This window comes from Lepisma saccharinum, chromosome 30, assembly GCF_977018435.1.
Source record: "Lepisma saccharinum chromosome 30, izLepSacc3.1, whole genome shotgun sequence".
Classification (NCBI taxonomy): Eukaryota; Metazoa; Arthropoda; class Insecta; order Zygentoma; family Lepismatidae; genus Lepisma; species Lepisma saccharinum.
In genome coordinates this window covers 391,609-416,397 of record NC_139258.1, presented here as the reverse complement: position 1 = coordinate 416,397, position 24,789 = coordinate 391,609, and the positions used below count along the sequence as shown (strand labels likewise).

Sequence of the window (24,789 nt, the reverse complement as noted above, 5' to 3'; positions counted from 1 at the left end):
TATGCACAGAAAGGCTAATCGGGACTGGACCTACAGTTTAAAGCGAACACGGGACCCCTTGATTACAAGACGACGACTCTACCACTGCGCCATCGAGGAGGCGACAACAGTATCTTGAAACGATCTTAGTTCCTGACGTCAGACGACGGCAACTCTGTGTTGCAACATTAAAATCTTCCTCGAGGCACATCAGAAGGGTTGTCAGCGTCTTCTCAGTAAACGCATTCACCTCAAAAATGGCTTCCAGTATATATTTCGTAGATTTGCCACCAGGCTTTCTCTTTCTTACACTTGCGTCACTTGGGAAGGGGGGGGGGGCAGATAAAATATGAGTGAAGCGGCTCCAAAACACAAGGTTAGGTTGGAGAAATCGCCTGCAAACCGCTTGAAAGTGGCATGTATAGGGGTTTGCATACCCGAAACAAATGAAAGCCGTTGTGGCGTGCCTTAGAATCAAGACATTAAACGCGTCTTTTTGAAGAAAGAGAAAAAGAACAAGATAGTTTTGCTATTACGAGTCAAATGTCGAAATGTTTTGTATTTCAATCCACCCAACCTTACCTTCAAAGCCTCCTCAAACACTACCGGAGAAATAGCTAGATTGAAATGTCTGAAAAACAAATCCACCATGTTTTATGGTATAACCAGATGTTCCCAAACCTTTTTCGTTTCACGACGCCTAACACTTGCAACGCTCAGTTAGTGTGGATAGGTTGCTCGCCTTAGGTTAAGAAATACACATATTTCAAATTCAGAAACATTTTATATGTAAATAAGCACATATTTGGAACAATCATGTCATTTCAGTGAAAATATCGGAACATTTCGCGGCACCCTGGGAACAGCTGGCATAAAGTATTACTTTCGGATGCCTATTTTTCTGTACACGCTGTGCTTTATGTTAATTGTTCTTATTTATTAGCGTTGTTTACATTCTATATTTTGCTGGTTGTTCATGTACATATTTGAGCCACTTCGAACCACACGTCCGTTGATTGAATCAAGTTTTCGGTAACGAACGTTCTGGGTTCGAGTCCCGACCTGAGCATGTGTGTTCTGTTTTGTGGTCCTTCATCACTTTCATCTAATCATCATTCATTCCTATAGCAGCGATTATATAAAGGGCAGAAAAGCTAATCCATCTTAATGCATATGAATCTACCATGCAACTCTTGCTTCAATCTTCATTAGTGAATTTTCTGTTATTTCCTTGTTCCCATAGTCAAGCTCGAATCCCTTGTGACATCCAATGCCTCTGACAGGAAGGCCGGAAGATGACGCGACAAGGACACTTGTCTCGTTGATCAGAACAATTTCGCAGACGAATTATCTGGATAGTGACATTCTGCGAAGGCATTATGAGTGATAATACTTCGAGCAAAGTTACCTCTCAACGCACACTGTTACTTTCAATTATACGGCGCACGCTTTTAGAAGGAACATGAGTTCGGCCAATACCAGCCAGTGCTACTGCGCTGTTGCCAAACTAACTGCTAGCGCAAGGGAAGGACAAAATTCGCGATGTGTCCATTATTTTGATAATGCATGCACAGTATATATGAGTACAGTGAAATAATATAGTGAATATTTCAGCACAGGATTATAATATCATATCACTGTAGCATATACGAGAAACCCATACCTGAAAGAAGCTTCAAGGTATTTATTCATCACCGCTCTCGTCGTCTTCCTCGTCACTGATTTCACTCATTTCACTCATTTCAGAGTCACTCTCCTGGAGGATAATGATTAGATTTTGCACCCTTGGTGTCTGTACTACTGGTGCTATGTTTTCAGAGTGACATTATTTAAAATAAAAGGAACACACACTATCGCACGAAAGGGCTGTATTTAATCTTCTCACAAACTGTTCTTTGTGGCGCACGAGTGAAAGATAAGCAAATACTTTTACACCGGCCGTGTCTTGCCCCATCTTATGATGAACCTTAAAGTGGCGAGTTTTATGAAAACTTCTTGCGCGCAAGACAAATACAGAACACGGCTTTTAACTTCCGCGCCGCAGTCTCCTAACTGTACAACGTTGCACTCCTGCAATTGGCTGATCGCCACGCACACCCTCTGCGTGGCCCCACCCGATATCGCTTCTAAAAGCGTGCGTCGTATAGGAATGTTCGTGGTCAGATTCACGGTCTCTCGGATGGCGCAGTGGTAGCTTCGTCACCTTGTAATCAAGGGGTACCGGTTTCGATACCCGGTGGAGGCACATACTGGTTCGGATCCCACTTTAAACAATAGCTCCCGATTAGCCCTACTGTGCATAAAGTGGACTTAAAACACCAAATCAACCAACCAACCGGGTCAGATCCACTACAAACATACATATAGAGGAAATTGTCATTCGAATCCTACAGGGCGAGTCTAGAAAATCACTTAACGCACTAATAAATACAGGGTGTTTCAGTGTCGGTTGGTGGTCTGGGGCTGTGGGTGTACATCTCAGCCTCGCGTTCAAGCAAGCATGTCCAAGGGCGAAACCAGAAATTGCTGTCGGAATGGGAGGGGAAGGGAACTCTTCCCTTTTTTTCTTAGCAACTTTTCTTGCGCATCTAAATATTGGTTATGTCAGACTTGATCTCTTTATACATGTTATTTATTTGCAAATTAATAAATCTCACTTATTCAGGTTTTCAGTTTCATTATAAAACAATTACATTTCCCGTTTCTTTCACTTATATTTCCGTTTACACATTTTTTTTCATACGTTGACTGGACCTACAGTTTAACACTAGAACGGTGGAACTATCCCGTTTTTCTTATTTTTCCTCGAAATTTTGTGGCTTTTCATAATTCTTTGTCCTCTTTAAGATGGCATATTGAAATCTACGAAATATAATTTATTTCCTTGAAATTACAGCGGGGGTTTCATTTATGCGTGCTGCAATATCAGCGTTAGGTTCCTGTCAACCTATCTTTAGCATGTTCCCACTTGTCACAGTTTACATGTCGTCATGTACGTAGTGTTCTTGGACGTCTCCGAACATGTCGCATCAAGTAGCAGTTTGGGTGAAGTGTTGCGTATTCTGCGGTGTCCGGTTGTTGATTATTATAATTTTTATTTGTAATCAAAATGTATTACAATCCACCTAAACACTCTGATTATAATACATAAAGCACAGAAAATAATATAAATTAGAAATATGTTTTCATTGTAAAATAATTTGAATTTTTAAATGCATTTCTTATGAGAATGACCCCTTTCCGCTGTTCAGATCCTTCGCCGTTCTAGTGTAAAAGTGGAATCCGAACCATTATGTGCCACCACCGGGTATGGAACCCGGGACCCCTTGATTGCAAGGCGACGACGTTACCAGTGCTTCCCTTTGGGTTACTGGACACACATCCTGCTAAGTTTTGGAACACATAATGTGTGTGTTTTCCCACAGAATATGTGAGTGTTCCTTGCAACACTGGCACACACAGTTTTCGCAACAGCAATCGACGTCACCGATGCGATTTCATGTTATGTTGGGTTGCCAGCATACAGGCCGCAAAACTGGCTTTTTTGACAGTTCGTAGCACCAACGACAGAAATGTTACTGAGAAAGGTTGTTTATTTTCGTGCCCTCTACACGTTTCTATGGTCACCGGGCGCCATTTTAATGACACCTTGTGTGACTTATCTAGATGTTATCAGGTAGATATACGCTTGGTATGTCAAAATAAGTCGCATATCATATCAAATAAAACAGACTGCTGAGAAAGGCAAAATTTGATTGTACATAGGTATAAAAAATAATTCACAATAAATTGTGAATTTTCATCTGAAGATGACACTGTTAGATGATGGAAACGTTATGTTTTAGTGTATATTTGTTTTTACAATAAAATGTTGCCTTGGTCAGCATTTAATGTTTTATTAACACGGAAACAAGGCGTAACAGTGTTACCATATCAGTGTCTCGAAAGATACCTTAGAGACTCGGTCTGTTTTCTATTTTACAAGCGCTGTCTCGTTCCAGTGTCGATTCTTACAAGGTCGTCTCAGTACTACATCTAGAGATGATACGTTTTACATTCTTCGTGACATGTGAATTCAACCAGAAAAAGTTGAGATTGCGGAAAATGTTGTAATGCCCTGGACATTGCAATGTAATTCTTTATTTATTTGGAATTTTGTGTTTCTTCTAATTTTAAATGTGTAAAATTAAAATGTCACAGGCAACTAGTATCAGATGGACGAATATACTATCCTTGATGTGCCAACTTGGCAACATAATTTAAACTGAGATATTCATCAACAGGCTATAAATAGCATAGCAACAAGATAATAAAGAGTATAAAATGTCGAGAATAATTGCAATGTGTGGTTTTAAGTTTATAAATTGTTATTAAGTGTGTTTATCAAGAATAAACCTTTTATTAAGGTGATATAGTAAGTTTTGTTTACCACAACTTGTGATTACTAAAGTCTTTTGCCAACGACATTAGGAGCGAAGGGTAAATTCCTGAATAAACTCAAAAGGTTATGGAATTGTTAAAGCAGAAATTCTATGACGCGATTTATAGTTGATGCCATGCATTCATAGAGCTTTGATTTGAGGAATACATATTCCGCACGATACTAGACCATAACAGCATTCGAGTTCAGGAGAAATGTCTGCAAATCATGTGATTCTGAAACACAGGCGGACTATTACTCAGGCAGCCATGTCATTCATTGCTGTCTGCAAGATTACGTGGCTTGCAGACGTCTGTTACAAAATCTGAAGTCTCCCTGATGTTATGGTAATCAGTATTACGTATGTTCCCACGATTATCTTTTTGCGAGGGGAGAGAGAGAAGTGAATTTTTAACGGAAGCTACGCATCCGGAAAAAAATTATCTTGTAATCCAAGAAACTAAATGTTAAAATATACAAAACAGTAAATTTACCTACGTTATTGTATGGATGCAAAACTTGGCCCCTTACATTGAAAGAAGAACATAAATTAATAGTGTTTGAAAATAAAATCCTTAGGAAAATATTTGGACCTAAAAGGGATGAGGAGACAGGTGAGTGGACATAATTTAGAAGTACTAATTTGTATTAATGTCCACATGTTATTAGAACGATTAAGTCAAGAAGACTTAGGTGGGCAGGCAATGTGGCACGAATGGGAGAGGAAAGAGGAGTTTACAGGAGGGAAGCCTGATGGTAGGAGACCTGTAGGAAGGCCAAGACGAAGATGGAGGTATAACGCTGAGATGGACCTAAAGGAAATCTGTAAGGATGGGAGAAATGGAAGGCTTGTGTTGCTGCACAAGAAAGTAAATGCAGTATTTCTAAATTACGTGTAAATATTTTCATAAGATTTACTGACCTAAATTAGAACATAGAACCGAAAGGCAATAGTTTTGTTTACTGAATGGTAACATACGAATTTGCATTAAAAATCTCAAAATCAAATGAGAAATAAGCCCCTGGATGGGCAGTCTGCCCAAAGCAAAGCGCTTCATTCGCACAGTGCAGAAGGGGTTCCAGTACGAGAACTATAGCTAGGTGCGAATAGTCCACTTACTTGTAACCCGCCAGTGCGTTGAGCAGTGTGCTCTTTCCCGCTCCCGAAGGGCCCAGAATGGCCGTCAGATGCCCAGACCTAAACCTTCCGCTGATGCCTTGGAGGATGGTCTTCTCCCCTGCAAGCACAAAGACAGGATATGAGTGCGGGTGGCGAAAAATATGTTGTTTTACTTACCTTAGGAACCTAAAATTACAAAGTTATTTTGTTGCTTCGATTCAGGTTTGTTAAAGATTCAGGATTTTAAAAACAAACAAAAAATCAAAAACAATCCTGGTCCAGGAGAGAAAATCAGCAGACGTAAATGGGTTCTGCAGAAACCTTTTTTCAGGATGAATTTAAATACGGTATGGGAACTTTTTTTTTTCGGGATCAGTTTAAATAGGTTTCAGGAACCCCTTTTTGCGGACGACTTTAATTACGGTTCAAGGACATATTTTGAGAATCAATTTAAGTTCGGTCCAGGTTCCGTACTGAAAGGAAACAATGCGCAATTTGGACCGAATTTAAATTGCGCGAGAGAAAAGGTTTCCCGTCCTGTTGCAATAGATCCCATTAGAATTTATGGGTTCGTGGGCCTTTAACAACCCCGCTGTGAGTACTGATTTTGGGACTGCCAGAATCCTCAGAAACCTAAAAAAAAGTCGGGATGCGAAGGCGTTCGTTCACAGTCTGCTTGTCTCCTTCCGTGAAGCAGCCGTTGCATTTGCCAGACAATGTCAAGGTCTCAATTCCCAAGACTTGCAATTGAGATTTCATGCGTGCGGAGTTTCACATCGTCAGATCCGCTTGCTAATATCTACACTACTTCAAAGTTTCGAGCAGATAAAAGAAATGTTGTATACTGAAAGAAATGCTGAATACAGTCTTGAAGGTCACTTGCATAGAGGAAGGGGAAAACGACACAGGTCTTGTTATTTCTACTATTTTACGTCATAGATGATGAGAAGGAAACTGATTTCCATGTAGTTAAAATGTGCTAAATATGTAAAATCATATTTAGTTATTTAACCAAAATATGAACTTAAAATTGTAAAAATTTATCTTTCTAATAATATAAGATACTACACGAACTACATAAAATACAGTACGCTTACATTAACATTAATTGTAAAAGAACACAAAATGCATTTTCATTTTTTGCTTCCAAAACAATGAATATTGTTGTGTGTTCGAACGTGAATTCCCTTCTGTTGCATTCAATATAGCAAGTAGTAATGGAAGTGTATTTGAAATTTGTCAGTTATTCGCAAGAAATTCATCCAACTCTTTCGGTCACACGGGGACATGTAGTTATTGCATATGGAGTATATGTTGAGAAACGTTCTCAAACATGGAAATAATGTGCAAATATAAGTAAAATATGAGCCAAAACCTCTTTGTAAAAATATGGAAAATATAAACTTGATCTTTCGAGTGTGCATGCCATGATACGCAAGGATGATACCAAATGTAACTGATTTCAGCTTCATACATAAATATGTATTTACATTTAATTCCGTTCCCTGATGAAGCCTCCTTATCCAGGTTTCGAAACTGGGACCTCTGGCTTGGTATACGCTGACCTTTCCATCCTTAAGGCTGTGAAACTATATCTTTAGTACCATTTACTTGTAATGGATCCACCCAGAATCACCTTCATTGGGTTTTCCTACTGGATTTCACAAGAATCCACAAACTCCACCAATTCCATTTTTTGTACTGCAAGAAATTTGAACTCTGAGAAAAACAAGACATAAAATCTCTGTGTCCGTCACTCTGAGTGTTCTTACTATCTGGGAACGCGACTTTAATAATACTCATCTGTCTTCTCCAATAAGTCACTTTTATTTTATTTGTATCTCTGTCCTTTATTTTCCTACGGAGATACTAATTCAAAACTATAAAATTTTCATCCGTGAATTGACGAGTATTTCGATAGCCTATACTTCGTTATAATTGCATCTCCTGGCCTTGGATGCATTTCCAACAGTGGGAAGTGTTTTTTTCTTAAAAGGAGCTATTCTTTTCTTTTCAATTTTTGCGAATGGTCTTCCCAAGCATATAAAGTGGTGATAAGATAATTGCTTAGAAAGCTCTACGAATGTTGCATTCCAATGTTAGACGGTGTTGCCAGGGCATTCTGGATCATCACGTCGATATGATAGAGTTTCCTGATAGCTTAGTGGGTAACAGTGTTACCAAGCCAGTGACGGTTTCGTTGTCAATCTCGTCTCGATTTATGGGCGCTATTCGCCGGATGTTTATTTCTGTGCTTCCTTGGCACTGGCTGGGACTGCACTTCCGGTTTTTGAAAGGAATAACATTGAATTTAAAGATGTGGCAGTGTCTTCGGAAAAGGCGACAATATTTGTGTGGCTTTTGGTTTCAACATGAGATAGGGAACAAACAATTGTTCTCAGGTATCTATGCATCGTTTTCAGACAGACCCGATACGGAAAGATCAGTGGATTCAGGCAGTAAAGCGAGAAGAATGGACCCAAACACGAGGGAATAGGCACTTCATCAAATCAAATGAAAATATTTTACGTGTTTCGAAAATTATAATTGTCTAACGTACATGTGTTGATTACATTTAAAAGTTGGATCTATTTATAATCATATTATAACGCATTTTCCTTTTGGTTGTTGATAAGACCCCTCATCCCGCCTCTGGAAATTGGCATCCTTCATTTCAAGATGCAAAGAAGCAGGAAGTTTACGATTCTTATTGTTAATAACATAAATAAAGTTCACTTGGTTAGTATTCGAACAGAGTAATTAATGTAAAATATGCATTAGATCGAAATAAATGAGTGAAAAATAGATACCAGTATATTTTTTCATATTCTACCATTTAATTCAAAGAATAAATGGTTCCACAATTTTCAGAATTCGAGAAATTATCATCATTTTAGATGAGGTAACACAATATAAACTTTGCTAGTATTTTTTCTAACTTCTAAAGTCCTTTCTTGAACGACACTTGCAAAAGTTAGTAACAAAATAAAACAACTGTGCATTTTTGTATAGTAACTATGAAATGTAATAGTATTCTGCTGGCTGGATATTCACTCGGCTTGCGGATCGAATAGCGTGATAATAATAAACAACAACAATAATAATAAAATTTTAATAAAATTTATTTAATTTAGTGTATAACAATTTTAACCGTAGTAATTATTATTATTTATTTAACTGTTGTGATCGAAAAATGTCAATGTTTATAATTAATGTAAGCTTAATTTTAACCTGGAGAAGTCTTTTCAAAAACGGAACTGTTGGTTGAAAATCAACATTCACTTGGAAAATATTAGTATTGTTCCTTATATCTGCATCCAAAGGATCCGGGAAATTGCCAATCTTTTCTAGGTATCTTTGTTTCTCTATATTACTCAAAAAATTTCAAGTGATCCATTTTGTTTCCGATCTTTTATAAGAAAATGAGCTCTGTGACGATCTGTATTCCACTTGTTTACATTGGAAAATTCTCCAAACCGGAAGTTCTTTCCCCGCCACCAACAATCGAATTGTCTGATCGATCATTTTTTGTTTACTCAGGAATAATAACCCCCATAAACACAAGTCTCGTTCTGGCTATGAATACCTTGAAACAATACTTCATCCAAATGAGAAAATAGAGCCAGAAGTCTCAAATCGTGTCCGAAAAGCAACTAATGCATATTGTCAATTGAAGCAGACAATATTTGTAAAACGAGAAATGGGATGGAACCAATATTACTGTACGGATGTGAAAACTGGCCAACTTAGTAAGGTAACAACTGTAGAAATGAAATGCTACCAAAAGGAAAACAAGATGGGACAGAGTAAGAAACGAAAGGAAGGGCTGGAGCGAACGTCAATTGAAAACCATCTCATCAAAAGACAAATGGTTTGGACATTTAACCAGAATGGGGTAGGGAAGGAAACTCAAGCAGTTCTTGGATGCAAGAGCAAAAGGAGGAAGGCCCAGGGAAGACATATGAGGATTTGGTGGAAGAAATAGGAAGGAAAGGAGAGAAGACATTCCAAGAAGTAAGATTACCAAGAAAAGAGAAGAATGGAAACAGTGGGTCGAGACATCACCAACGCTGTAATGGCATAAGGGGCAGAGAAAAAAGAAGTCTCGTTCTGTTCTCAAAATAGATAGCATACTTCCTCTCTTCTTGACCATTTTTTTGGCGGTACGTTTTTCGTATCAATTTCTGTAAGTTTCATCTTTATTCTTCCTCTTTACTTATCTTCCTTCCTTCTCTCTTTCTGAATGTTTTTCTTCTAAATTTCTCATTTTTTCTGTCTTGTTTCTTTCTTTCTCTCTCTCTCTCTCTGCGGTTTCTGTATTCAGTTCTCTCAATCTCATCTCGGTTTCCTTGTCTCTTAACCTCGAAAAAGAGGAATTACATATTGAGTACACGTACGGCACAGGCTCACAACTGCCACAAACGGACAGATTTTGCAATTTTATAATAAAGTTTGTGACTTATCTATTAATAATTAGATGGATAACAGTTTGGTATGCGTGTGAAGAAGTTGTACAGTAAATTAAATTCGGTTTAGATAATTTTTTGAATATTTCCCAAAATTTCGTACACGAAGTTTGAATTTTACAGAGGTTTGTAAAGTATCGAAGGATCTGTCCTCTTTTCGTTACGGTTTTGTTTGTTTCCTCTTGAAATTCGAGACGAGGTGAGGTTTTGAAATGCTTGATAAAATTACACACATGACGCATTTTTCTATTTGTTGGCAACTCCTCTTCCTTTTTCATCTGATGTGGAGAGGATTTAATAGTGAAATGAAAATAGGCACACTTTTAAAATAGTATTACTTCTTTTACTGCTGCAATAGTAAAAAGTAAAAAAAGGTAAAGTGCTCCCCTGTGCATAGCACCACGCCATGAAGGCGTATAGGGGTGTGGGGGTGTGTGATTAGCATCACGCCCCTGACCACCTTTATCCCCCAGGGTTTCCCCAGGTAGCCATGTTATTCGACGCTGGGTGAGCGCCGGGGCCGCTTCCACCGTTAGAAAAGTTCCCGGATTTGAACCGGCCGGGGATCGAACCCGGGACCTTTAGCATGGTAGTCAGACGCGTTACCGACTGAGCCACCGCGGCCATAATAGTAGAAGTAATAATTATGATCATGGTAATGTTTATTATTAACTTGTATATACTAATAAAAATATACAACTCTTATTCGAAATTTATATAATTATTATTATCTATTATTACTGTAATATCCTTGCGGAGACATTGCTACTAAATAAACTAGATGAGTAAATGTCCAGGACGACTGTTTTCTATTACTTTATTTTACAATTCACGCATAATCATTGTACAGTAAAACCTCGTTAATCCGGACTAATGGGGGATAAGTTGACCGGATTAACGAAAGTCCGGATTAACTGAAATAACCTAAGAGATCAGTAGAAAGTGCATTAAAACTCCGTTTATAGCAACAAAACACGTTTATTATGATGTATTGGAAGGGCATAGGCCTAAATACACTACACGGTACAGTACAAAGTCTGCGGGAAACAGAATTTCATCAGTGGTTGACTGCCTCTTCTTTGGGAAGTTCTCCTCTTGACTTCTAGCCACATTTAAAACCTTGCATTCTGCTTTTTTTTTCCCTGTCCGAATTAAGCGAAGTCCAGCTTGTCTGGGTCTGGATTAACGAGGTTTTACTGTATTTTGTTACAAAATTTTTACATACTTCATGCAATGAGAGACCCTTGTATGATCTCTGAGACAAAAATCTTTTTTCCGGATGAATTTAAATTGTGCGAGAAAATAGGTTTCGGACCTGTTGCGGAACTAAATAGAACCCATTATAATTCAAGACCAGAAACCAGATATGCCCCTTTGACATTAGGTAAAAGTATTATGTATAAGTTGTTTGCAGTGAAGAGTGAAAATGTAGATATTATTTTCCTCACAACTTGGTGAAGGATAAATTCACATAAGTAGCAGCAAGTATTTAGAAGATTATCTAGACTTTAGAAAGTTATTTCACAGGGGAGCTTCTTTATCTGTACCTTTCCTGCCCCCTTTACACAGAAATCTGTGACTTTGACGTCATTCTTCCACATCTGCGTCAAAGGCCAACAGGTCCCATTGATTGAATATTCTGCATTTTTTCTTGTATGATATAAATATCTGTATCATCAAAAGTAATATGTAGTGTGTATTACTAAGGGATGAAGTCAGTAGCAGTCAATTAACTAGAAAAGTGGACTTGGTTTCCAAGCCCTTAACAACCCGTGCCCCCCCCCCCCCCTTTCCTGGAGATCAATTCTAGCTACGGGCCTGAATCGCAGTATTCAGATACTGAAGATCTTTATTAAACTTCTTGTTTGTTTATAATCGAATCATATTCATAATTTTTACTTATCCGTTGACCCATTTTCCATGGGTATGGATATCGTCAGATACGTGTAAATATAGATAAGATATAGTATAAGAGATATTACAGTATAAAAACATCAAAGATGTTTACATAACGCACATATATGTGATACACACATTTACATAAATTGAACGTTTACAATATTAAAAACAATGATAAACAGGCTGATTCCAACCTCACTTTACATCAAAGAAACTTCCGAAAGATAAGTTTTCCCCCTAACATCCACATGTCAGGTCCACGTGGAGTGCAATAAATCGTCCCCTGAAACCTTTCCCACCAATAGCGTCCGTCCAAGGAATGACTCGTCAAGTCCACGTGGAGTAAATGAGATGTTGCTAATTCGGTTTCTTTAGAGATTTTTGAACGCGAGGTTGCGATTCTTTATCTTTGCTAGGTCGTGTTATTGTGTTTTGCTATTTTTTTATGCAATGTAAAGACATTGGGAGTAAAACGTCACGGTGAATGAATGAATGTCTAAACATTGCAGGCCAAAGCGACAACAGCGCTTTGCCGAAAAACAGGTGGTGGCTCGAAACCAGATACGGGCTTCTGTCAAAGATGCCGAACTGGCGATACGTTCAAGACTTCAGCATGCATGATTTTTTTTAAGTTAGATACATTATTCTTTAAATTTATATGATGGTACACATAATCGACAGTTGTGCTCAATCTATTTTACAATTCATTTAAGTCATACAACGCTATTTCTGCGAGATATTGCTTGATTAACTCAGGCCCGTAGCTAGAACTGATCTCCAGGGGGGGCTCGCAGCTTATCAGGGAGGCTTTGTAAACCAAGTCCATTTTTCAGAAGTTTAACAGTATTGAATGAAGGTAAATTATGTGTGTCGGGGGCCATTAAGTTAATTTAAGATATACAAAACGTAGAAATATCATACAAATACTACAGTTTTTTCTATATCTTCTAAAATATTTTTTGAAGTGTTAATGACTGCTACTGAGTACCCACTCCATACTATTTTTGATGATACAGATATTTATATCATACATGTTAAAATGTATGGTATTTGCTTCAATCATAGTGCTTATCGTACATTCCACCCCTGGCCGAAGCAATAAAACTCCCATTCGTTCCCAAAACTTGGAAGTTGTTGACATTTGGCGCAGATGTGGAAGGAATTTGGATAATGACGTCGAAGTCACAGATTTCTGTCAAACGAGAGGCTGCAACAGGGGCAGGGAAGGTACAGATAGATATAGAAGGCTTGCCGCTACTTAGACTTCTGCTCATAAACAAGATGAACGAACGATGTGGAACAAAATAATATATTCTGTCCACATTTTCACTCTTCACCTCAAACAAATTAGAATACAAAATAATTTTACCTGATGTCCAGGGGGCTTGCGGCAGTGTCAGGAGGGACTGGCGACCCTGCCAGGGGGGGGGGGCTCAGCCCCCCTTGTCCCTGCCTGGCTACGGGCCTGGATTAACTACATTTTTTTCTTAAAAGGAGTGACATTCGGCGGTGTGCCGCAAGGAACAGCTGGCGGGGGAATTAAGTTATTTAAGAAGGTTGTTCGTTGTTTGATGATTCACGCCGCAACGACTCGGCAAGGCCGCTCAATGCACCGAAGCACAAGTAAGTAGGTCTAGGCGAAACCGGTTCCCCATTTTCACGATGGCCAGGCGGCCAGTGCACTTGATTTATAGCAACGATTCCACTGACCAGCTTCATTCATGCACGGAGGAATATAAACGACCAAGTAGGTCTTCACTCTTCAGAAGCCTCTTTGTACTTTTAAGTTGCATTCAGGTCTGTTTCAATTCAATTCAATGGTCTTTATTCTTGGGCGAGGTTCAGCAGATGCTGATCTACCACCTAACCCGACGAAGAGAAATGTAGCAGAGTATCTAGGTACATTATTATACATGAAGATTATAAGACACTACATAAGTAAAATAACATAAAAGAAACTATTAAAAAAACTACTACTACACAAAGAAAATCACAAAAAGAAAACAGATGACAAAATATATACAGTGCGTGTGTGCTAATAAATGAAACGATAATAATATACATGTATTATTACTTAGTTTCGGTCCAGTTTTTTCCAATAATTCACAGGAAACAGTTTTTAATCATGTGTGGTCTTACTTTGCTTCTGATCATCAATCAGTGAATCATATACTGCCCTACGAAAGTGTTTGTAGTTCAGTTGTTTTATTTCGTTCGGGAGTGCATTCCAGATGTTAGGTGCCATGTAACTGAATGAAGATTGCGAAACAGAAGTTCTGCAGCGAGGTACGAGATTATGGAGATTAGAGGCGCTTCTCGTGGAGTAAGAGTGCGTTTCACTCCTGGCTTTAAGCTTTACACTCAGATAGTCCGGGATGTTTTTATTTATAACATTTCAAGTAATGCAGGTCATGTGCAGTTCTCTCCGTCTTGCCATGTTGAGAATTTTGTGCTGATTAAGCACAGGGAGAACGTGTTCGTGATTTTTAAATCTGTAGACATACCTCGTGCATGCATTTTGGACTTTCTGAATTTTGCCTGAGAGCCTTTTTGTGATTCTTGGCCCGTAAACAACATCGCAATAATCGAAAAGACGATATATTAAAGATTGGACCAAATTTAATTTAATTTTGGGTGAAATAAAGGATGATAAAATGAAACATGGACGTCTGCAGGATTTTTTCCAGGGGGGTGCAAACGAGACGCATGTCTCCCCCATAATAGTTCTGCCCCCTCAAAAAACCCTTATATAGATTGATGCTATCATGTTCCTGCAACGCCCTTTCAATATTTTAACATAACGCTGTGAATGAAATGGGAAATATGTGGGTAATATATAAGTTTAAGGTAACATACATTTTCCATGGGGGCATGCCCCCCCCCCCCCCGACTCTTCTGGACGCCATGAGATGAAATAGACAAAGAGACGCTCGCAAAGGGAACACGCATACCCAGCAGGTCAGGACACGAACCTAGAACTTTTGTTACAAGACCGCGAGTCGACCATTAACGCACCCTGCAACCGAATATGAGCCGACCTAAATGCATTAGCACAGCGTTTTCCAGCGCAAGGTGGCCGGACCCTGTGGTCGAGTGGTTAGCACATCGCCATGCGACACCAAGGGTCCCGGGTTCGAATCCCGCTCGGGCTTGGTTGTTTATGAATGTCCATTCATCAATTTCATCACTCATCCCCATCTTCGCAAATTAGTCAAGAGGCACAAAACGCGAAGTAAAATAAACTAAATCAATCAATCAATCAAACGCAAGGTTCCCGGGTTCGAGTATTGACTTAGGCATGGGTGTTCTTTGTGAGTGTGTCAATATCATCACTCATCCTCATCGCCGTGATTAGCCAAAAGTGCCACAAAAGCGACGCGAAATAAGAAAATTAATATAAAAAAATGTGGCATATTTTCCGAATTTCCTCAATTCAAATTAAATTCAACCGGCAATGTTGCATTTTCGCAAAAGATTGTAGTTGTACATAATATTGTTACTTGTATTCAAAGTTTATTTCGAGTCAACTTTATGCTCAGATAGGCTAATCGGGACTGGGTCTACAGCTTTAAATTCAAACCACTGTGCATTGTGCCTCCACAGAGTATCGAACTCTGACCCCTTGATTATAAGGCGACATTCTTACCACTACACCACCGGGAGAATCTCTTGAATTTTTAAAACACACACACACACACACACACACACACACACACACACACACACACACACACACACACACACACACAAATATAGAGCTTTCGTTATTGTGTTGACTTGTTCATCATCATTGGAAGAGACACTCTTTCTTTCCTTGTAGACCACTTTTTTAGCGGTGTGTTCTTCCTTCCATTTTCTGTCACTTCCTTCCGTTTTCTTGCTCTTCCTCTCTCTCTTTCTGAATGTTCTTCTTCTAAATTGCTCTTCTCTTTAAATTTAGTCTTTCTTTCTCTTGTCTCGCTTCTTTTAGAAGGAAGATTATTTCCGCAACATCTTTGGCTGTTATGCATTTGAAGCTTCGGAATGAGTCACGACTCTTGAAGCAGCCAATCAACCATGCGTGCCGCTGACGTCATCTCAACCTATCGCTAAGCCCTTTGCTCAGGCTCTACACACCCACTAGGCTCGCTAGACAGACTCGCTCAGTCTGCTGGAGATGTTTCGAAAGTAATTGGACTCTACTATCTTTTGCTTCTCTCTTCTTTCTCCTCCGTGTGCGGTTCCTGTATTTCTCTCTCTGTCTCTTTGTATTTCGCTTTTCCATTTCTTTCTCTTTTCCTGCCTTCTCGACTGTTTTTTTCTCTCTCTCCCTATTTGGCTTCTTTGATTTCTTCGTTTCTCTCATTCTGTCGCTCCTCTCGTCGTTTTTCTATCTCCCTTAAAACACTTATCTTGACAAGCAGATTTCGCTTGTAAAAGCCTTCCTTCCCACCCTGTTTTCGGCGCGAAATTTGAAATTCTGCACTGCTGGTATTTTTTTTATCTTTGAAACTACGTATCCTAGAGTTACGAATCATACCTCATTTTGTTCAGAACAAATAATAAATATGGCAATTGTGTATTATTGTTTAGAAGAAAACAAAAAAATGTAATTTTTTTCAAGATATTTAAAATTTGGGGACGGGGTCACTTTTTCCACACAAGATGTGGTGCAAGTGTATCCCGGTGTCAGGCTGATGCAAGGAAATGTCGTTCAACCAAGTACACGGCGTTCAAGTTCAGAACGTTCAACAAATGCCTGTCTGCTTATTTAAACGTTCATTTGATTAGTTAGCACGCACCACGTGACCATACACCACACCGCTCCAGAACGTAGTGCAATCTTGTGTGTGTGGTGCAGGCACCAAATACACTACTTGACACCAAATCAACGAAGTAGTGCAGCGAACTAAATGGAACGCGGCGTTGCCAGATCAACAGAGTCGCTGTTAATCGCTAATGATTGCGACAAATTTACTTCCTTAATATCGTATAGGAAATCATCAAAATCTATGTATTTGATACATTTTACTAAAGAAATGAGTTACCTCAAGATTTGTATGTAAATGTTTATATTTCGACGTAACTATTTACCATTTTACATTTTCATTATATGTGTAATACCATGGACGTCCGCAGGATTTTTTCCAGGGAGGGGCAAGGAAGGTATTTTTTTCCAGGGGGGCAAACGAAGGCAAATTTTCCCCCAAAATAGTGTTGTTCCCTAAAAAACATTGCTTAAATTTGAATTTATGGTGTTCATGCAATAATTAACACATATTATTGTGGCTAAAATGAAATTATATGTGTGAAATACATATTTTTTGGTTGACTTTCATTTTCCAGGGGGGGGCACGGCCTCCCTTGCCCCCCATCAGACGCCCATGTGTAATACACGCAACTATTGTTACTTCTTTCGTTGAATGTTGTATCCTTTACATAAACAGAATTAAATAAATGCAAAAACAAACATTAAGATACATCTTTTACGGAAAATAAAGCACACTGCACTTCCTTCGAACCGGGGCACCTGCCTGCAACTGAATTGTAACCTTGTTGGCGCGCAATGAATTTGATACGCGAGACAGCCCGCATAAACAAACAACAACTTTTTCGTGTTACGGTCTGATGATTTATACAAAATATCCAATGTGTATATATATATAACTCTCCTCGTAAGCAAATTAATTCACTCAGGCGAAGAATATCATATCTACAAACATCATAGATCCAGTAGGAAAAAAACTGGCGAATTTGTTCAAGCGGTTTGATATTTATGGCTTTTGAAGTATTTACTAGCAAAAAATTAAGCGCTTTGCAAAATTGCATAATTATGAAAAATTCAAGATTACATGAATTTATGACAGGTTATATATATATAATGCCGTCAGTAAATAGAGCATAAAAAACTCTACAGGATAATGATTTCACTGTTTGAAATTTTTGACTTTTACATTTTGTAAATTTTGTAACATCTGACAACGCAGCAGTGGTAGAGAAGGACAGAGCTATTGGGAAAACTCATGTATTAGAGAGAGAGGGAAGTGCTCCATTTACTTCCATGCTGACTTTTAAGGTTGAGACACTATAGACGGGGCTATGTCTGCTAACAACCAGCAAAACTCTACATCGGAGATATGAGTCAAGCTACATTATATAGAAAGGAGAGAATATATTTTTGCAAAATATATGGAATCCTTACTCCGATTCAGGAAAACTCCCTCGTCAAGGGTGCGAAATTCCGGGGGGACGAGGGAGGGAATACCCCTCCTCACCAACGAACTTTTCCGGGGAGGAGAGTTTTTGTTCTAACAACTAACGTAAACAATTAGCTAGGGAGTCGAATATATTGGAACAATATTGAAAACACACTCAAAGAATGAACAATGGACACTTCTCCATTTCTCATCTGCTTTCCTCAATTTCCGCAAAGTATATAAATATATGTGAATTTTATGTACGAACTATTATCTTCTTAACTTTTCCGCCTCCCCCAAGTCGAGCAAAACACTGTTCATAGCATTAGTATCTTCAATTTACAATTGAATTTTGATTGAACAGTCCATATATTATATATTTTATAATATAATTTAATTATTAAATAATTGAAATATATTTGACATACGTATATATACATACAGTGTGTGTGTGTGTGTGTGTGTCTTGTCTACTCCTCCCCACCACCAATCCGCAATGATTTCGCACCCTGCCCTGGTCTGAGTGGACTGAAAACTCACTTTGACCTATTTTTTTAATTGTTTTTTTTTTTTTTAAAAATCGTACCTTTCGCTAAACATGGTTACGTCAGTTGTCAAAGAAAGTCTTCATTGACGACCCTGACGCAACTCTGCCTTAAATCGCACACGCATGTACCGTTTGTAATTAAGAGAGTAAGCCGCACGAGAAATAGTTTACCACTGGAAGAAGAATGAATTCCCATGTTCGGGAGGAACTTTTCCTTATCATTTTTTTCCGCTTCGCAGATTTCGGCTGGTTGTGAGCTTCAAGGCAAGTGCGATTCCTGCCTCCAGACAAGTTCTCCAATGAGGGACATTTCCTGCCAGCCAGGAGGCAGGATCTGCCTGCTTTTTCACATCGCGAAGAAACAAAAGAAATGCGTCCCGAAAGTATAGACTCGTCTCCCTTGCTGGCTGGCTGGCTGGCTAGTTGGTTGGTTCACTTACGTCGCGCAGCGTCGACCATACGTGAATGGGGTCCTGGATTTGAATCCCACCCTGGGTGTCCGTCAATTTTCATCATATTGTCACTCATCATTGTTTCAAATCTTGTTTTAAGTCCACTTTATACACAGACAGGGGGGCGTCCTGAGATTTCGGGAAACACTTCGTATAAATCAAACTTTGCAATTGTATCGTAAAAAAAAATCAGTGAAAGTCATACACAACGTAAATCCCGCGTCGATACTAAATAGTGTAATGTTACACCAACTCTTGGTTTGTAACACCCTAAGAATTCTTGAAAAATCTGCATTTTTAATGCATGCACATGTTCGCAGTAGCCTCTTACTCTATTTCTGTTACTTTACGTCGCTTTTCTACTCTCAGGTTAATCGCGATGATGAGGATAAATGATGAATTGATGAAATGGATATAGGGAGAGTAACACAATTATGTCCTGAACAGGGTTCTGTCATGGGATCTTTGGGTTTGTACTACGTCACGTCAATTACGATAAACAAAATGTATGATATTTCTACAAATAGTCAGTTTGGCACCCCATAGGCGTGTGGAATTTTCAGACTTGTGTATTAAAGTCTCGATTTTACAGAGGTCTGTATCGTTCTCTGTAATAAGGTTTTGGGTACAAGTCGAACCAGTTCAACATTTTCAAAATGTAAAATTTCTGCTACGCTCTTCAAGACGAACGAATTTTGGAAACAAACAAAGCAAAATTACTGCTGAGAAGAGAACAGAGGAACCTTACCTACACAGAGGCGCAACCACGAATTTTTGTCTGGGGGGGGTCAAGTACCAGGATAAACGTACCAATAATAATAATAATGTTAATAAAAATAATGTTAATAATGTTATTATAACATAATTATTTTTATTGTTATTATTGATTTTCTTTATTTTACTTTGCTTCTTGTGCCACTTTTGGCTAATTTGCAAAGATGGGGTTGAGTGATGGCATGATGAAAATGATGAATGTACACTCGCAAACATCCATGCCCAAGCCGGGATTCGAACCCAGGACCAGCATTATTAGTACTATTAGTAGTTGTAGTATCAAATACATTATTATCCTCGTAAATTACGCAAAAAGGGGGTAGAAGTTTGTGCTAAAGCATTTGTTTTCGAACAAACTGTTTGAATTATTTTTTTAACACGTTCAATTTCACATTAACTGAAAACAAGCGCATAAACTATTTTTGAAAGACAGAAAATGATTGATAAATGCATTTCAAATATAATTCTATTTTACATTAACATAACTTTCATGCACGGTACATGTGTACGTATTGAAAAAAAAAATAATACATATGTACAGCATGTACATTACACAACAAATTCATCCACCTCACAATAAACCAAGAGCAAAAATTAAATAAATTGTCTCTCCAAAGTGCACGCTCCCTTTCCTCCAAACAATTGTTCATGTATTTAAAAGAAAATCAATTAAGACATATCTTATTTCTATGTTTGGTGATTTATAATGCATTGCAGCGAACAAATATAAATTGCGAGCGAAGCAAGAATATTTTTGGATCCAATTTTTTTGCAGGCTGAAATCAATATTAATTTAATAGGATGCAAATAATTTCACGGAACGCCATGGCATTATATCATTTACAACTTTTGTGCCTCCCCTATGGTGTAGTGGTAATATAGTCGCCTTGTGATCAAGAGATCCCGGGTTCGATACCCGGTGGAGGCACATAGTGGTTCGGAACAAACTTTAAGCTATATGCCCAGTCTCAATACAATAGACTTTAAAAAACACAAATCAATCAATTAATTTTACAACTTTTTTTTCATTTAGATCGTTCGGCGCCCAGGGCCATCTCCCGCCGTCCCCTAGCTACGGTCCTGAACTTGATAAAAATAAGAAAAGCAGGTGTTGCGAGCGAAGCGAGCAAGAAAATCTTACAAAAAGTATTTCTATTTTCATAAAATTTGAAGTTCTGGGCGGTAATTGTCCCCTGCAGGTTTACTTGGTTGTCAATGTTTGCCCCCCCTTGCCCCCCGTGTGGTTGCGCCACTGTACATATACATACCCATAGGCGTACGCACGGGGGCAGTTGCCCCCTAATACTCTCACTTAGAAATTTAGTGTAAAGAAATCAGTTATTACCGTTATTAAACAATATTATTTTCTTTAAAAAATAAAGTATTTTCAACCCGGCAAAGTTCCAAGTAACTGCGGTGGATTTGTTTTCTATGTAATTGGGCTATCTCACTTGATTGATTAGGGTCTCCCAGATGGCGCAGTGGTAGCGTCGTTGCCTTGTAATCAAGGGGTCCCGGGTTCGATACCCGGTGTGCATAACGTGGACTTAAAACACCAAATGATTGATTTGCTTTATTTTACTTCGCTTTTTGTGCCACTTTTGGCTAATTTGCGAAGATGGGGATGAGTGATGAAATGATGAAATTGATGAATGGATATTCACAAACAACCAAGCCCGAGCGGGATTCGAACCCGGGACTATATAATTGGAGTATCTAACTTCGTTCTCCAGCAAATTACTTATTATTAAGACTCACGCATTATCTTCGGTAGACTAGTTGTGTTCCACCTATGTGGTCGCAGAATAAATTGGTCACATATTGGAAATGAATAAATTACGTGTAGTTGTTTTGAACCACAGAGAAGGAAAATAAAGATGGAGGAGAACAGAGAACTTCTGTGCCACGGATTATAATAGGGTGATTTTCGGTGGCTCCGGACACACTATATGCGCCACTGTTTAATACCCATCAATATGATAAAGGTATGGAGGTTTTTCTTTCTCCGACTGAAGTTCCATCAAGGCCTATGTACGCTCTTCAAGATGTATTTGTGTGAAGAATCGAAACAAGATCACTGCACAGAGGAACCTCATACGTACGGCAAAAGAAACAGTGAACGAATTGTCCACATTGAAAAAATGACGTCTATAAGCAGAGAACAATGCCTGCTTGGAACCAACATAGTTTAATTCCTTAAAACAACACAAGATGTAGAATAAAAAAAGTAATAAAAATAGTGGACAATTTGGCCTACCATTATCTTTGCCGTTGACTGTACCTGCTAGAAATTGAAACTTTTTATTAATTATATGAGTAAGTATAAAATATGCAAATACCTCTTCTTCCATTTGGCACAGAATATACCAGATCACTGAACGCGATGTCAATTCGAGGCCGGTTTGGGAAGAGAGAAATTGTGAGCGACTGTTGTTTGGTTTCTTCCCGAAATCCGTCTTCTTTCATTCTTGACATTTCCTGCGAGCTCTCAACGGAGCAAAATAATGTTTACGGCGCACAGATTCACTCGATTGCAGAGACCGGCTCCAAGTTTCCCGCCACGAATGCGTTCGGTGCAATCTCTCGATCGCGTAACGATTGAATACCACTCGGTGCGTTTCGTCTGCTTCGACGATATCAGCTGATGTGTACGAACGACAGCAGCGCCGCTGTGCGGAAAATGTCGGAACTACTTGATGCTCGCGTTACTGCTTCAAGGCCTTGTGCGCGATTCGCGATCATTTCGGAGTTCAAATGAACATGTTAGCCGTGTAATTGTTAAGGTGCGAAACCAAGAAAAAGGTCAATCACGTAATGAGAGACTGCGAATCCAATGAAGCAAGTAACCAGGATTTGAACCAAGTCTGGCGAGCTTTTGTGGCGCTATTAAAAACTAAAGTTGCTCCCCTGTTCTTTGCACGACACCATGATGGCTTATAGTGGGTGTGGAGTAGGGTGTATCGAAAAAAACTTTTTTTCGAAATGTTAAGGTGGCTAGTGCGGAAAAGTGGCCATTTGTGACCAAAAACACGTCTGATTTTTTTCAGATTTTTTGGAGGTCGTTTAGGTGGCGTGCATCGACCTTGAAGTTTTGATAGTTATTTGGTTATGCAACACGCACAACAATTTCACAAAAATGTCATTATTTGGCTGTTTCATGTATTTTTTTCTGCATTATGGTCGTTTATTGTTTTGTTTATGGCAAATATGTTACATTCGTGCCTTAGGGGTGGTTTCCTATGCTGTTTACGTATGCTTTTGGTCAAAAATTGTCAATTTGAGGCTAAAAACTCCATATTTTTCTATTGATGGTTTCCAATTGGTTTCGACTGTGTTTTATTCGAAAGTTTTCCGATATAAAAGACTAAATAAAATATTTTGGCTTTCTAATTGCTATCAGTTTCTCAATTACTGTCCAGCGCTTCGCTTATTTTCATAGCTTATTATGCTTTGAAAATAACCCAGAGCTCACCACGAGGAGGTGGCTGGACTGCGAGCTCCACCCACCCAAATGATGTTGGCAAACATAATTTTACTAAGGGGCAGGCCAAGATTTTCTTCTAGTTTTCTCCTTGAACTTTATAGTCACTTTTTGTTCGAAATGTCGGCATATGTTCTCTAGATTCCAATTTCGCTTTGATGTAGCCATCACGTGCGCTGGCGCCGAACACGGAAGAGGCAGCCTCTGTGATAATTTTCACAAGTCGCTCCACTCCTTGTGTGTGGCAGGGGAAGTCTTGAATTTCCGCTAGATTTTTGTTTTTAATGTAGTCATCTACTTCTTCATTTGTAATATTATTGGCCAACGTAGGCTCGTGGAGGGAGCATGAAGCCCAATCAACCATGTCACAGTATTGGTCTGCATTAAAATTGATGGTTGGTAAAACAAAAGTGCGAATTCTTTTGCCTTTTTTCAATCCTCTTGCTTTCTTAATTCTTTGCCAACCAAAACTTCTTATTTCTGGGTTTTGGTCGGTTATTAAAGCCAGCAGGAGATTTTCAGGATGGGCCAAGAATGCGTTTTGTTGAATGACCCTATTAATCAGATCTCTCAAGTGGTGTGGGAGAAATCGGGACAAGTAGATCAAATTCCACATACTACATAATGAAGGTGTACGCACCGATGTGGTTTGGGATCAAGAAGGAACCATCGATAACTGACGGAGCCCGACACCTCTGAAATTTGCCGACATTTCGAACAAAAAGTGACTATAAAGTTCAAGGAGAAAACTAGAAGAAAATCTTGGCCTGCCCCTTAGTAAAATTATGTTTGCCAACATCATTTGGGTGGGTGGAGCTCGCAGTCCAGCCACCTCCTCGTGGTGAGCTCTGGGTTATTTTCAAAGCATAATAAGCTATGAAAATAAGCGAAGCGCTGGACAGTAATTGAGAAACTGATAGCAATTAGAAAGCCAAAATATTTTATTTAGTCTTTTATATCGGAAAACCTTCGAATAACACACAGTCGAAACCAATTGGAAACCATCAATAGAAAAATATGGAGTTTTTAGCCTCAAATTGACAATTTTTGACCAAAAGCATACGTAAACAGCATAGGAAACCACCCCTAAGGCACGAATGTAACATATTTGCCATAAACAAAACAATAAACGACCATAATGCAGAAAAAAAATACATGAAACAGCCAAATAATGACATTTTTGTGAAATTGTTGTGCGTGTTGCATAACCAAATAACTATCAAAACTTCAAGGTCGATGCACGCCACCTAAACGACCTCCAAAAAATCTGAAAAAAATCAGACGTGTTTTTGGTCACAAATGGCCACTTTTCCGCACTATCCACCTTAACATTTCGAAAAAAACTTTTTTTCGATACACCCTAGTGTGGAGTTTGGGCTACCCACACTTCTTGATCACTGCCGAAGGTGGTGGTGATGTGATCAGCACCACGCCTCTGGCCGCCTTTATCCCCCAGAGTTTCCTCCAGGTGCCCA

The 24,789-nt window shown here is 38.9% G+C and overlaps 1 protein-coding gene across 1 annotated transcript in view; it reads right to left on the bottom strand.

Moving 5' to 3' along the window:
- Nucleotides 1–22,431, bottom strand: part of LOC145981778 (ATP-binding cassette sub-family G member 1-like) — a 154,530-nt gene extending 132,099 nt beyond the window's left edge. Inside the window, exons 1-2 of the mRNA XM_083115194.1 lie at nt 22,173–22,431; nt 5,520–5,637 (exon numbers count right to left, since the gene is read on the bottom strand). Of these exons, the coding sequence (XP_082971320.1) occupies nt 5,520–5,637; nt 22,173–22,308 (254 nt within the window). The 5' untranslated portion in view covers nt 22,309–22,431. The remainder of the gene's footprint in view (nt 1–5,519; nt 5,638–22,172) is intronic.
- Between the last annotated feature and the right edge of the window lie 2,358 nt (nt 22,432–24,789).